Below are 16,067 nucleotides of genomic sequence, written 5' to 3' on the forward strand. Positions count from 1 at the left end.
ACTCCATAATCTGTGTGCGCTGGGCCAACAGTTTGCCTCCGTACCTTACATGAACTCTGTATAGAACTAGCCCTAGAAAACATTTGCCTGGAGAAAGACTTGCATAGGAATCTTTCTCTATCTAAGATTTCCATTCAAGTTATGGAAGTTAAAAGCTTGTACAATCTTTGGTCCTAATAAAGGTATTGCCCAACTGGATTTTTGAATATTTGTATTATCTAATAGAACTGAATAGCAAATCCAAATGGCAAATGAGCACAAGAATCTCTTCCAATGCATAGCTGAGACTGTGATGTTTGATTGTGAACAAGAAAAACAATAAATTAGCCTACAATCTTTTAAAAGGATTATTGTGCTACAAAACCCAAATTGTTCATTGAATAGTTATAGGTTTCAGGGTTGGGCCTGGAAGAGGGTATTTCTGCTCCTCTAAAACGTATTTCCTAAAATAGAAGGGAAAACATACAATTTAGTAAATGAAAAGGGTATGTCAATTCTGAAAATATATGTAACTCAATTTTCCCTACCAGCAATCCTGTGGGATGGGAAAAGATGGCATGTTTGTGGTGCCTCCAGCCCACCATTCCCTGAAAAGGGGTGGGGATGGGTAAAACCAATGAGTACCACACAGGAGTTAAAAGTTTAGTAACACTCTCAGTCAAAACTGGGAAGAATGTCATTTAACAAGGCAAACATTTGAGATCTCCAATGTTTAGTTAAGGCACTGGTCAGATGAGAAATTAAATGGGTATTCTTTGAGAAGGGAAACTGAGTTTGAAGAAGTTATTTTTGAACCAATACAGGGGTGTTGTGTAAACTTTATCATATTCTCCCTTATGAGCCTGCCTGTGTTTTGAGATCTTCAGGGGAGGCCCTTCTCTTGGTCCCACCACCATCACAGGCATGTCTGGTGGGAACGCGGGAGAGGACCTTCTTGGTGGCTGCTCCAGGGCTCTGGAACTCCCTTCCCAGGGAAGCTAGACTGGTTCCCTCCTTGAAGTAGGATGACCATATGAAAAGGAGGACAGGGCTCCTGTATCTTTAACAGCTATATTGAAAATGAAATTCCAGCAGGTGTCATTTGTATATATGGAGAACCTGGGAAAATTTCCTCTTCATCACAACAGTTAAAACTGCAGGTACCCTGCCCTCTTTTAAATCTGGTCACTCTGGAATAGCTCCTGCAGCTTTAACTGTTGTGATGAAGAGGGAATTTCACCAGGTTCTCCATATATACAAATGACACCTGCTGAAATTCCCTTTTCTATGCAACTGTTAAAGATACAGGAACCCTGTCCTCCTTTTCAAATGGTCACCCTACTTGATGTGCTTTCAGAAGCAGGTAAAAATATTTTTGTTCCGGCAGGCCTTTGGCAAATAGTCTGGACCTCCATCTATGCATAGGACTCTTTAAATTGTTATGTATTTTAAATGTTTTAATATTGAAGCATATTTAATTATATTGTAACTTTTGTATATTTCTATTTATAGTTTTTAACTGTATATGTTTCAATTTAGTACAGCTGCCTTGAGGACCAGCATTGGGCAAAAGACAGACTGAAATAATAATAATAATAATAATAATAATAATAATAATAATAATAATAATAATAATAATTCTAGACCATTATGCATTACCAAGTAGAATAAAGATACAGAGAAAGAGAGTAAACAGGGTTACTTCCCTGATTATAAGTTAACTGAAAACTATCGAAACCTTTGTGGGATTGACACCCTTGTGGTTTTATTTTTTGCAATAGTTCTATATGTCACTTTATATAATCTTCCCCTCCAATTAACTTCCCTTCAAAGGAAGTAATCTCTAGAGTTGCAGTTTAATATGAGGTTAAGTTTTCTTTTATTGCTTCAGAGCAATCTGAGAAAATTCAAAGAACAATGCATGCCTAAAGGCTGCTTCACACACACTTTATCTTTCCATTGAACAGAATGTGCACCCCCTCACTTGATATTTGTAGGTTTTACTCTGTAAACATAATATAACAGTAAGAGAGCCATCTTGGTTTGTAAACTCCTACTTGTAAAGTACAACACGAGCATTTATTTTATTGCAAGCGCTGGACAGCTCTTGTGCACATTTGCTGTAAAAAATATATATAGGACAGAAAACTAAACAAACATTTATAGTCCAGAGGTGGGCAATGTAGTGCCCTCCAGATGTTCTTACTACACATCCCATCATCCTTGATAACTGGACATGCTGGCTAGGGCTTATGGGATTTGAAGTCCAAAACATCCAGAGGGTACCAGGTTTCTGACCAATTATGGACATTGTTTAGAAGAAAAAGGGGGGAACCTTCCTGCCAGCATGGCCATTGGTATGGAATGCTACGAGTTGTAGTCCAGAACATCCGGAGGGCCCCGAGCTACCTGGCCTTTCCATACACAGTTAAAAAACAATCAGTAAGCCAAACAATTCACAGCCCAACACCTTCTTAAAAAGGAAGGGCAATATATAGCAGTTCTAAAAATACATGTAACTACGTTTTTCAGCAGATCTATTAGTATCTATGCAGAGCCCTTTTCTACTCAATGCTAACTACCACTGAAATAATACAAAATGAATTGCATAATAAATGTAAATTATAGAGCACAATTAACAACCTAGTTTCATTCAGGTCTAGAATTGCTAGCTTGATATGGTCTGAGTGCCATCCTACTCCAACTTCATTTGTGGGTAGGAAAGGTGGGCTGAAAGAATGCCCCACACATTAGGTGATGCAATGGATCCATTGTCCACAATGCTTGCCAATGTGCTAATATCTCAGCTTCAATTTCTCCACTAAATTTACCCCATAATTAAAGCCTATTTTTCCCATTATCTACAAACTATGTTTTAAAATTGAGTTGCCATAATAAGTTGTACCTTTGTTTCAACAGATGTTTCTATTTCTTGCTATTTTCCTTTCAAATAACCTACACTTGAAGGAAACACGTGCATTAAAATTACTTTCGTGAGTTGTGAAACCAATTTTGTTCTTATCATCTCAAGTTACTTCTGCTCTCAATCTTGTTCTAGTAATAGAGAAGAAATCATGTACTGGGGGAAGAAAGATGTGGTCAATCAACATACAATCACCACACAAATGAGAAAGTTATACTATGCTACCGTTAGAGAAACTTCACTGAGTCGTCCAGAACACATTTCTTTATGAAAGACAGTTTGGCCGTTTTATGCACATGAAATAGCACGCTACTACTCTCATTTGACTTATTACTATATTTCTGGTCAATTTACACACATGGTCGAGCAGAATTGCTTTGTGATAGCCACAGCTTAGGAAATAAGACCAGCTTGTTTGTGTTTTTGGAAACTACTAGCACACCACAAGGAGAAACATCACATCAGCGGCTAAATTAATATAGTCATATCAAGGTCCCTACCCCTGCCATTGTACCCACAACTGAATTTATGAGAGCATGCTATCTGGGAGCCCAGCCTCACTGTGATTTGAAGTATCGCCCTAGCGTCTTGAATAAAAAAATATCTGGTTTGTCCAAGAAGCTATGCAAAGCAGAAGCATGGACATACAGGGAAGAAACCAGACGTACTGTACAATCTCCCTTAACATACCATCTGGGAGTGGTTTCCTCTCTCTCTCTCTCTCTCTCTCTCTCTCTCTTTCTCTCTCTCTCTCTGTATTGCTCTCTGGTGTGCCGTGGACTTCTGTAATATACCTTCTTCCCTCCCTAGTTCCTAATGTAATCAAATCAACCAAGGTGCAACATTTGAATTTGCCATCACAGAGCCCAGAGAATGGAAAGCTCCACGCCTAAGGCACTGCTACCCACCACTAAATACGTTAGCACTAATTATCATCCATCAAGGTTAGGGCCCCTTTTCACTGTGCACTTTTGTACAAAATGCCTATGGAGGGAAAACTAAATCCCACCGTTATACTTTAGATTCCTCCTACCACTCTTTTGATCCTAAGGGAAACCCCTCCATAAAATCAAGGTTTTAACATTTATCAGTTTCCATGATCGCTGCAGACCACCATGGCTTATTTAAGCCACAGTAGTTTCTGGTGTGTGCCTGCAGCCGTTTTGAATATTCAAGCTGTCGTGTGAACTTGGTGAGGGTGGCCCTCACACAAGCCATCCTTGCCGAGTTCGCACAACATGATAAGCCATGGCGACCACCCACTGCAGCTTGAATATTCAAAAGGGTGATCAGCACGCACCTCTACCCACCATGGCTTAAATAACCTATGGTGGGCTGTGGTGATCATGTGAATCCAGTCTCTGCCTACTTCAAATTCAGTGGTTCACACTGCCCCCTCCTAAATTAGCTTTGTTCACACTCCTATCCTCTCTCCCCACCTGCCTGTGTTTCCCTTTCCAAACCTCTATCCAAGAAAAATGCATATAAGACAAGGGCCTAAGGGACCTAAAAGTGCCTCTCTAGCCTTTGGTTCTGTCTTCTTTCTACCTCTTTCTAAGCAGGTCAGCTGCACTGCATCTAGGAAAGCATTGCATGTATACCTTCTTCTAACCTAGTTAAGATCTTTCATTGCCTATTTGGTGACAATCACCCTCCTCGTTTCTAATTTAGGTTCATCTCACATTTACCTCTCCTCATAGATTTAACAACATATGGCATGTCTAGACCAGCCCTATATCCCGGGGTAGGCCTCGGATCGTCCCTGTGCGTCCAAATGATGCACAGGGGATCCTGGGGGCAACCCGGGATGACCGGGGACTTCCCCCGGGATATCGGGAACCGCGGAAAAGCCAGCTTTTCTGCAGTTCCGGGACCATCCTGCAGAGCATGGGCTATGTGGCCACTGCTCCCAGGTCCCTCTGTCCTCCCAATGAGTAACGGGACACTTGAAATGGGCATAGAGCTGCAATGCGGCAGTCCATGCCCATTGAGGTGGGGGGTGGGGAGCGGGGTTGTGTTGTTGTTGTTTAAAAAACAACACCTTACTTTTTGTGCTGGAGCACAAGTGCACTCTTCACCCTGTGTTTTTTTTTAAATGGTGGCTGTGACATTGTTCTGGATGTCGCACCGCCATCAAGATGCCCAGGGAGGATCGCAGAAGCCAGTAAGGCCACAATCTTCCCCCTTCTCCCCTCTACACCTCCCCCTCTCTCATGCCCTTAAACACTGGTCCAATCAGAGTTTTGCTTATGTAACTAATCTTTCTATTTTTGTAATATATTGCATATTTTATTTTTCTGAACTCTGGCGTGATTGTTGTTTTTCCCACCTGAGTTCCCTAATTACAATGGCAGCGCACTTCGGCTTTTGGTTAAATATACTTGACTCATATCACTCACAGGGACATATGGTATACCATTATTTATTATAAATAAATAATTTTGCATTGCTGCTGTTTTTATCTGGTTGAGCTTTTATATTGTATTTTATATTATGGTTTTATACTTTGAATGTTTTTAATTTTTGTGAACCGCCCAGAGAGCTCCAGCTATTGAGCAGTATAGAAATGTAATAAATAAATAAATAAATTATGTTTTGATTTTAAGTCCACTAGTAAGGCTTCACCTTTTGAGATCTTACTTGTGAAACTGCCATCCAATGTTGTACTGAAGAAGTAGCCCTTCATCTACAACACTGAACTGTTTCCCACACATTTATGGATGGTAGATGCATTTAGAAGAAAAGCTGATTTTTAATGCAATGTATTCCTTAGAGCAGAACTAGCAATATTGCAAGGGTCTTTGTGGATCACATTATCCAGCTTAGATCAGCTTCTGCTGCATTCTCTTAATTTATAATTCTTTCATTTACACCACCTGCTTTGCCAAATGTTGTTGTATCTTTCATCAGGATGAGAAAAAAAACAGGAACAAATTGGTTAAAATATATTTCCCATAAATATGTCTAGCATAAAACTTAACACTGCCCTCTTCCTTTGCTTTCCTGCTAACCTCTTTATAGAGAGATGTTTCCAGGCCACCTTGTGGCTACAGTTAATGTATCAATCAATTACACCAAGCTATTTCTTACAAATGTGTTATCATGAAAGATCTAGCAGTAAATGTCTCAAGGATTTTATGTAACCAGAGGTGAAAGTTTCACCTTTGCCAAGTGGACACAGAACTGAAAGAAGTCAAAACCTTGTTGATCACCTAAAGGTATTAACAGCAGGAAAAAAAACTAAAATGTGTCCTGCTTTAATGCATGGATAACAGTAGCCACAGACATTCCTTTCAGTACATGTAATACTATCTAGCAGTGACTTCCTGCCATCTTGACATTATTTCATTCAAAATTCAAAATCCACACCAAGAATTATTTATCATGATTATTTACTCAGATAAAAAGAACTGCTGAGACAACTACACGAAGAGTAGTGCAACACTGACTTGCTCCTATATTGGTAGTATGAGGTACATCAAGTCATTCCCTGCGGGGCGGGGCGGGGGGAATGTAAGACACACACACACACACGCCGCCGAGATATTGAAACTTCGGCACAACTTCCTGTTACATACATGCTATGATTGGAGGTCACCACCCATTTAGTTATCCCCTGTCGAGCAATACTTTTCATGATAATCCAGGTCACTCACAGCATCATATGATGTATTCAATTGACACATGATATAGGCTCAGTGCTTATGTATAATCTGTTCATTCTGAGACTGACCACAGCTGTTGCCAAAGACAACAACATGATTCCAAGTGCTCTTTATTTGGCTGAACACTAAACAAACCTGGTCAGAAGTGGTAAATAAGGTACTAAAATAAGGTACTAAAGGTATGAAAAAGGACCTTATTTAGATACTAAATACTGTAAGTACCTAAATAAGGTACTAAAACAACAACACCAAACCTCACAAACATGCTGTCAACACGAGCGGCTACAGCAATTCTGACTGCACTGCGGAGTTAACAAGGCCTCTTTCATGTTCCTCTTCACCTGTGCATTATCTAAAGTACAATTTTCACATATCTCTAACAAAGAAAGAAACTTGCACTGTTCCTACAACAGGCACTAAACTCTTGCACTTCCTATTCATTCTGCAACAGAGGCACATTCAAAGCAACTCAGAGTTGAATTTAATTTTGTAATTAATGAATTTGGATTTTAATTCAGCCTACCACTAAAGCAGGAGTCCCTAATGCAGCACCCGTCCAAATTTAATTTAAAAATCCCCATTTTTTAAATACACATACATGGATTTGCATGAAATTCATACAACTTACTAGCTATTATACATGGGCTTCAACAAAAGTGGGCCAAATATCCAACTAAGTATCCATTTGAAAGTGACGTTTATATGACACCAATTCAAATTTTGAAAGTGTTGTAAGGACCTCAATTCATTGCATTATAGGAGGTGAATGTTCATCCTTCCAATGTTGTAATAACAGTCTTCTAGTTGTCAAAAGGGTTTAGAGAATCCATTTATGGCCTAATAACTGTTCTGCTCATGATTGTAGAATGGTATGTTAAAGTGGGTCTCTGTTCTACACTGAAGTTGAGGTTTTGCTACTTATGATTGCAAAAAAAATCTAGTTAAGAGGCCAGGACATATTTTGCTAATATCTAATTACTAGCAATTAAAATACAAAGAGCCATCAACATTGCTTACTGGCAAATCACAGCTGCAATGAAATAAATCCTATGATTGAAGGAACAGAAACATTCCTAGAGTGTTTTGAACACAAAATCCTTAATTATAAAGGTCTATACTGTACAGAACTAGAAAAATTGGATGAACATCATACGTTTTTGTGAAGAAATTGTGGTAACATACCTATATTTTGTGCAGGTAGAGTTTTGACTTGAAGGGCCTTCAGGATTAAGAGTGACTTGTGGTGAAACCTGAGCTGACAGCAAAAATCCCAAAGCTAAAATAACAAGCGCAACGGTAGTGCCTACAATAGAGGAACAAAGCACTTTATTTCATAACACAGAACTTTAACAATGCAAAGGTGTGTCTCTTTTCTAGCAGAAATTTTTTTCATGAGCAATTAAACAAGGATAGTAGTAGCAGTAGTAGTAGTATTTATTACATTTCTATACTGCCCCATAGCCGAAGCTCTCTGGTTTATATAAATTGGGTTGGCTTTGCCCACTTCAGTAATGCCTTTCTAGTAGGCACTAATCTCCTCAGCACACATGCCCTGGGGCAAATATGGTGCAGTGCTGGAAAGAATTACATAGCACTTGCTTTAAAGTAATCATGGATGTGCGGAGACAGGGTTGTTACTGTTGATTAAACCCCTACCAAAATTTAGACAGTCAACATGTGCCCACACCTATATGATCAGATGGAACAGCATCTGAAAGAAACGTAAGGCCACAAGAGCACCCAATTCCTATCTGCCAATCCAGTCAATTCATCTCATAATATTTATTTTATTTATTTATTACATTTATATACCACCCCATATCTGAGTGTGAAGCAAACAGATGTTTTAGTATTTATTTATACAACTTATTACATGCTTTTCATTATAAGATGATCCCAAAGTGGAGTACAAAACCAATAAAACACAATAAAATCATACAGCATCAATCAATACATCAGTAAAACAGGGAGAACGGAAACACAGATAAGTAAAATTCAAAAATCCACACTAGTATAATAACTTCATTATGCTTAATAAAGGTCTAGTACCTAAAGTTAGTACACCAATATGGCCTTTGTTTGTTTTGGTGGGGGGAGGCATTGTGACAGATAAGTTTACAAGTGACATTATTAATAAATATCACATGAAGATCTCTGTAGAGGAAAACATGGCAAATACCATGAATAGGATAAAAGTTTTTAAGGGGCTTGCACTCCTGAAGACATACCTTAGATGCCAAAGAAAAAAAAAGGTGTCATGGAACCCTGATAAGAAAGTATTTATCCTCACGTCTCCATGAGAAAGGGGGCTGGATCTTTGTAGCTGTACCTGCAATGCTTTACTGCCTTTACCTTCACAGGCACAAGAGAGTCTTCCTTGAAAGTGTGAATACAACAGTGCAAACTTTAGACCTCCCCTAGGCTAGGGCAAGGACGGGCAGAGGTTACTTGGAAACTTTCATCAGACTCAGCACAAGCCTGGTGTGGAGGCAGCCATTGTGTCCACAAGTGAGTTAAGGTTTTGGTTTTTAAAATTCTGAACTAACAAGATGCTATATACTTGCTTTGCTTAAGGCTTCTTTAGCGAGTGAATGTAGAAGTGTTGAAAAAAAAGATTGGCAATAGCCCTTCTTTCCCATTCTGCTGAAACATGCTGAAGCATGTTCAAGCACTAGAAAGTCTGTTTCATTTACTCTGAAATCCAGTCCCTCTAGTGAGCTGTGATGACTGAAATCAGTCAGTAACATTCCATCTGCAGCTTTGAATATGCTGAAAATTCAACATCCTTATGTCTAGAGAATCAGCAAACAGACAAAATAATTATTCCTCTTTTTTGGCTTGAATTAACTGTATAGCTCCACACAAAGGAAGGGATTGGATATTAAAAATATCCATCAGTAGTCAGAAAAAGATGATGGAGGTTACAATCTCCTACAGCTTTTACAAAGACGGCTGGGCCCACTGGAACCAACTGCCCTGTGAGGCAGAAAACTAAGACCACCTGTTTGGGGGGAAGGGGATATTATCAGGGGGCCCTGAGCCTTACCTGCAGTGGTGGGAGAAAGAATAAGCAAGAGATTCCAATTAAGCCACAGGAGGCTGAGGCCCCATCCTGCTGCTTTACAGAAATTTGGAGAAAGGTTGGGTCACAAGGATATTTCGTGGACGCCCAACAAGGCCTGTTTTTGAAATATGAGCAGCCCATTTCTATCACAGCTGGACATTATAAGAACTATACAACATTAATCGGTACCTGAGCTTTCTGATTTTCCTTTCCCCTTTCTATTGTGCCATGTTTATTTAGGTTGTAAGCTCGAAGGCAGAGACTACGTGACTTCTATTGATTTGTAAGCCACTTTGGGAGCTTTGCTGGCTGAACAGCAAGGTATAAATGCTTTAAATATATCAATAAAATTATCCATCAGTACAAGAGTTAGTAGTTTTTTTAAAAAAAAAATCTAGGATATGTACATTGTATTGTTAGCTCTTAGGTTCTTGAAGTGATTTTTGGGGGAAAACAACAATGAACTGAAGCAGAAACCTAAATTAATAATAGTTATATATCATAAGCTTGATTCTGACATCATTTTATGTATCTCACTGCAACAAGCTCTAACTAAAGGTGAACATATCATGGCCATTTCATCATCAATCCAAACCTGACTTGATAATAGCTATTTCTTTTGCTGAGACCTAGACTAGTCATATCTCAATACACCCTTTTTCAAAACTTAAATACAAGATTCAGAGTGGGATCTTACCTTGCATTAATTAGGAAAAATACTGGTACAAAGAATTGTTTTTATGAGGCCTTTTTATTTCTCCTGATTCCAAGGTATTACTAATACATTTTGTCTTAGCACTAGGGAGAGCTAAGACTTACCCAGCACCACCCCAGTGCTTCATACCTGATCAAGCAACTAAAGCAGGCCTTCACTTCCAAACCCAATGCTCTAAATCACATCAACCTAGTTCATTAGTTTAAAATGCTTTAAGAACAACATTGGTTGTTTTATCATGTTCCTCATGGTTTAAATTTTTGTGAACCGCCCAGAGAGCTTCGGCTATTGGGCGGTATAAAAATGTAGTAAATAAATAAATAATAAACATTTTGCAAAAAATAATAACTTAATTGTTATGGCATTTAAATGTTCAAATAAACTTGCATCTTCTCACTGACATGCACACTGTAATACATTTTTGCTCAAAGTTCTCTGGTAGAATACACATACCTGCTAAACTTCCAAGTGTGAGTTTTCGGCGCCCTACTTTCTCAACAAGCCAGACACCAACAAGAGTGAAAATGAAGTTAGTGAATGCTGTCACTGCTGCAAGCCAAATTGCAAGCCGGTCATCTTGAACACCAGACATCTGCAGAATGGTTGCACTGTAGTACCTGAAATATGAATAAAACAAAATAGGAAGTATAGCCAAATTATTTGGGCATTGCTAAAACATGATATAATGTATAGGTTTTCATTTCGGACAACACAGTATGAGCTTTTTTCCTTTCCAGGCACTTGCTTTTTTATTTTTAAGGAAACAAACAGGCAGGTATCATTATACTTTGTATTGACAGACATGTTGACCAGGGAGACATTAGAATCATGTCACTTGGAAGGCTCTGGAACTCCAGCTTATCCTAGGGTTGCCATGTGAGCAAAACACTGGTATTATTTCCATAGGGCAGCCTTCCCCAACCTGGTGCCTTCCAGATGTTTTATATATCAGTATCTATCAGGTCCAGTCAGCGTAGCCAATGTTCAGAAATGTACAATGCTGAAGTTGATTAGAAAGAATTCTCGTTTATCTTCAAGGGACATCCTCCATAATCTATGGAGATATACGATGTGAGGTAGCCCTAAGCTTTGTATTAGGTGCAAAAGCATTGAAACCTTGGGTCCTTATTCAGTTTGGTGGAAATAAGGAACTGGGAACTAGTAGCCAACTTCAGCAGCATCAGGAATACTATGAGTTGCAGCCCAAAACATTTTGAGGGCACCAAGTTGGATAAGGTTGCCAAAGGGAAATGTATGAAAGAGAGAAAAAGAGAAAGAGACCACAGTCATGTGGAATGCGATTTCTGGCTTCCCTTAGAATACTCTTAAATTGGCATTTATATTCCCCACTGCCGTAAATCAAATAAGAAGGCTACACCCTTCCAGTGTCCACACTGCATTAACTACATTCAGAAATAACAACATAATAAGTGCCATGCTGGATCAGACCAAGGGTCCATCTAGTTCAGCACTCTGTTCACACAGTGGCTAACCAGCCATCGGCTACATATATATGCTATTGACTAAAAGGTGCTCATCACTAGCATGGTCTGCCATATAATCCATCACAGCCACCCAGCAGGCATTTCAGAATAATTGTATTTGACAACTTACAAGTGGTTTAAGCTTTTGGAGCATTTCAAATTTCAGTGGTATGAGGAGCAACATCAAATCTTTGTTTAGATGTAGCAAATGCTCATGAGAGAAAAAAAGTTCAACAAAACTTTGGGCAGAATTATCATCCCCATCCTCTATCACCCACCCACCCCACCCCCCAGCATGGCATACAGTCAGTGATCATGTAGCCCAGCAACATTTGGGGACTCAATAGGGTACCTAATGCTTCTCAATCTAGCTGCTACTGTAGATTGTGACCACCAGAGGGAGCTGCTGTGATAACAGCATACTTTCTAGGAAGTGTCATTTTAGCCACTCTGATCTCTAAGGCTTGGAGGAGGGTGAGGGGTGGTGGTGTAACTTGGAGCAGAAGTGACAATGCTATTTTAGGACAGGAAGAAGAAGAAAGGCTGGGAGTAAAATATTCTACACCAACACCACAATTTATGGGACATGAAGGGCAGCACTGGCATTTTGGTAGCACAGGAGAAAATAATACTGAGGTGCACAGGCAATAAAACAGCTAGAAAGCTGATTTTAAAGATGTGTTTACAAGGGAGAGGTGAATCTAATACACCAATTTGTAGTAGAACTTCTACAATTTCCCCCTTCCCTTCTTAATTTTCCTACCAATTATGTACTGACATTTTAAAGGGAAATGTGTTTGTTCCTTTCTTATCTATGAATTGCATCCAGCTCTAGCTTACTGCCTGCAATTTTTAATCATCACTCCAAAAGCTTTTGGAGTGATGGAAAAGGAGACCTTCTTTGATTAGAAGTTGGAATTTGACTTTTCATTATGGTATCACAATTAACTAGAATAGACAGCAACTGAGCATTTTAAAAATGTGAACCACCCAGAGAGCTTCAGCTATTGGGCGGTATAGAAATGCAATAAATAAATAAATAAATAAAAAGTTCTGAGTAGCTTAAGATTTTCAGATCTTAAGTAAAACTAACAGCTCAAAGTAATACACTATAAAAAGGACAGTTTGTTCCTCATAGGAAACTCACTGTCAAATCACAGCAGTGTCCCGTGATTCTTGTCCACCAGATGCTCCATCAGGAACCTGTACTGAAGGGGCGGGCACTTGCCCCCTTTCATTGGGTCTGTTTCATGCACAGAGTGCCTCCCCTTCCTCCCTTCCTCTTAAGGGTGAAGGCCACACACACATATACCCCAGATTTTGAAAAAAAAACACAGCAATATCAGGATGGGGTGCCTCTGAGTATGTTCAGAGTTTGGCCTCTCAAAGTCATGCTGTTGTATCTAGTTATGATTTTAAAACCATTCATGGCATGTGGGAGGAGGCACCACAAATGGACACAGCCCATTTATGTGGGTTGTTTCCTTTTATGTGGAATTGGGTTGACTACTCAAGACTGACCTTAGGGCTGTGAAAGGCATGCAGCAGTCACCTGTCTATGCACTCACAATGGCTGCCAAAGCCTGCTAAGTCTGGCCTCCTGCTCAAGGCATGCTGGGAGTTGTAGGCATACGCCTAGTTTTTTAAATTAAATTCTTTAAAAATACTTAAAACCCCAAATTTTGGGTTTTTAGATTTTTCTGGTGCATTGTATAGCCAGACCTATCAGCATGCTAAATTTCAAATTTCTAACTCTTCTGGAAGTGGGTAAACATTTCCGGACATACGTCCCACACACATACTTTCAACTTTATAGGTAGAGATACCATTCAACATGAGCCAAATAGGGATCAGTCATCATTGGAAAGCATGCACCCACTGAATGTATTTAGTAAATACTTCATTTGTAGTTTGCTACAATGATACAGCTCACTCAGGATCATAGGAGCAATCTGTCCATGACACCGAAGTATACTTTGGCGATTCAATCCTAACAACAACGTATTCTGTACTTCTTATATGAAACATAACTTTAAAATTAAGATTAGCATATTGTATGTATTTATGTTCTCTCTCTATATATATAATCAACTGCCCTAATGTAACCAATCAGCGACTTATAAAAAAAATAACCAATGTTCCCAGAAATTTTCTGGTTTGGCTTGGGGGTTATTTTTGAAGTTAATTAAGTAGTTCCAAAGGGATAGGTAGCTAAGTAGGTGTGTGTGTGTTTGTGTGGGGGAAATTGTGCAAGGTAAACTTTCTGCTGTAATACATTCAATCGAAATTGAAAAGGAAGAGAATATTTTTTCTGTGTGAAAACTAATATTTGAAGTCTCACTAGAATTCTAAATACTTCCATTATTTTGTTCAAAAGACTTATTTCACTAGGGGATAAAGCTCTGTATGAAATTAAAATGTTAATGCATTTTCATAAGGCTGAGGAATTGTGTATTCTTTCCTATTTGGTATGTTTAAATTATAGTGAATGCCATAACTAGGGATGTGTGCAAAAGGGAGGATGGAGGAAGGGTGGATGAAATTGTACATTTAAAGTACTGTGCTTGGTAAATCTCTGGCTTGAGAAATATTACCTTTGCAGCAGAGGGACCACCAGTCAGGAAGCTAGTTATTATTATTATTATTATTATTATTATTATTATTATTATTATTTATATAGCACCATCAATGTACATGGTGCTGTACAGAGTAAAACAGTAAATAGCAAGACTCTGCCGCATAGGCTTACAATCTAATAAAATCATAGTAAAACAATAAGGAGGGGAAGAGAATGCCAACAGGTACAGGGAAGGGTAAGCAGGCACAGGGTAGGGAAAAACTAACAGTAGAAAGTAACAGTAGAAGTCTGCACAACATCAAGTTTTAAAAGCTTTAGGAAAAAGAAAAGTTTTTAGTTGAGCTTTAAAAGCTGTGGTTGAACTTGTAGTTCTCAAATGTTCTGGAAGAGAGTTCCAGGCGTAAGGGACAGCAGACGAAAATGGACGAAGCGAAGCAAGGGAAGTAGAGGCCCTTGGGCAGGCGAGAAACATGGCATCAGAGGAGCGAAGAGCACGAGCGGGGCAATAGTGTGAGATGAGAGAGGAGAGATAGGAAGGAGCTAGACCGTGAAAAGCTTTGAAGGTTAACAGGAGAAGTTTATATTGGATTCTGAAGTGAATTGGGGCGTTACTAGACGAGGCTCTAGCGCGCGTTACCTTCCGCAGTCACGTCGAGGCTTCCAGATGACGTTCACGAGGATCCGCCGTTATCCCGCGGTGAAGCCTCTTTCTCCCGACTTTAAAAAAGTGAGTTTTAGGACGCCTTTTCCTGCTGTCCCGCGGTAATTCGGAGTACGTGTGGGAGGATGTGAGGTCACTGCGGTCCGCACTGGGCAGGAAAAGGCGTGCTAAGGGGGAGTGGTCAGCGGCTTCGGTCAAGCCGCCTCCGCCATTTGCGCGCAGTCCGGCAGCTGGGGCAGCGCAGCGGAGCGGCTTTTTTTTTTTATTTCCCCAGTGACAGTTTGCGCAGGAACGGAGGACCGGAAAAGTGGCTGGTGACTCCTTGCGGTGGGCAGCTACCGTGGCCGCATAATAGCGGTGCTGTACGCTGCCTGTTAGTGTGGGTACCAGGCTGGCAGAGGGCAGAGCTGTTTGTGGGCTGCTGCCATGGCTACGGCCAGATGTGGGTTGGCTCCTTGGGATGGGGCAGAGGGCACAGAGGCGGTCATCGCCGCCGACACCTCAGAGGCATGATGGGAGATGTAGGCACAGAGTGGCCATGCAGACGATTGACCTCGGGTCATATGACACCCGCCACGACCCCCATCAGGAAGTGAGCGCATCAATGTTGACCCTCAACAGCACCAGCAGCACTTCGGCTGGCACTGGCACTGCCGCCGCTGCCGCCGCCAGGGCCGGCGGCGGCATCGCTGACGGCTGCGCAAGTTTGCGGTCTTTCGGACGTGCGCAAACCGTGCAGCGAGCGAAAAAAAAAGCCGCGGCAATCAGGCCGGTGTGGCTGCGCAACCGTTCTCGCGGCGGCAGCAGCACAACCGGCGCAAACTTCCGCCACAAATCGAAGGCAGGTGTGGATGATGAGGCGTCACGGCTGAACGGGAAAAGCCGCTTTCACCGCTCCTCAACGACGGAACACCCGGTACGTCTAGCAACGCCCTTGGAAGCCAATGAAGAGATTTCAGAAGCGGAGTAACATGGTCGGAGCGGCGTGCTAAGAAGAT

General features: G+C 40.5%; 1 protein-coding gene across 1 annotated transcript in view; it reads right to left on the bottom strand.

The window, feature by feature from the left end:
• The window catches only part of SLC2A13 (solute carrier family 2 member 13), a 122,036-nt gene that overhangs the window by 44,471 nt on the left and 61,498 nt on the right, over positions 1 to 16,067 (bottom strand). The window contains exons 5-6 of the mRNA XM_063134134.1: positions 10,800 to 10,963; positions 7,750 to 7,870 (exon numbers count right to left, since the gene is read on the bottom strand). Of these exons, the coding sequence (XP_062990204.1) occupies positions 7,750 to 7,870; positions 10,800 to 10,963 (285 nt within the window). The remainder of the gene's footprint in view (positions 1 to 7,749; positions 7,871 to 10,799; positions 10,964 to 16,067) is intronic.

This window comes from Elgaria multicarinata, chromosome 9 (genome assembly GCF_023053635.1).
Source record: "Elgaria multicarinata webbii isolate HBS135686 ecotype San Diego chromosome 9, rElgMul1.1.pri, whole genome shotgun sequence".
NCBI classification, from domain to species: domain Eukaryota; kingdom Metazoa; phylum Chordata; class Lepidosauria; order Squamata; family Anguidae; genus Elgaria; species Elgaria multicarinata.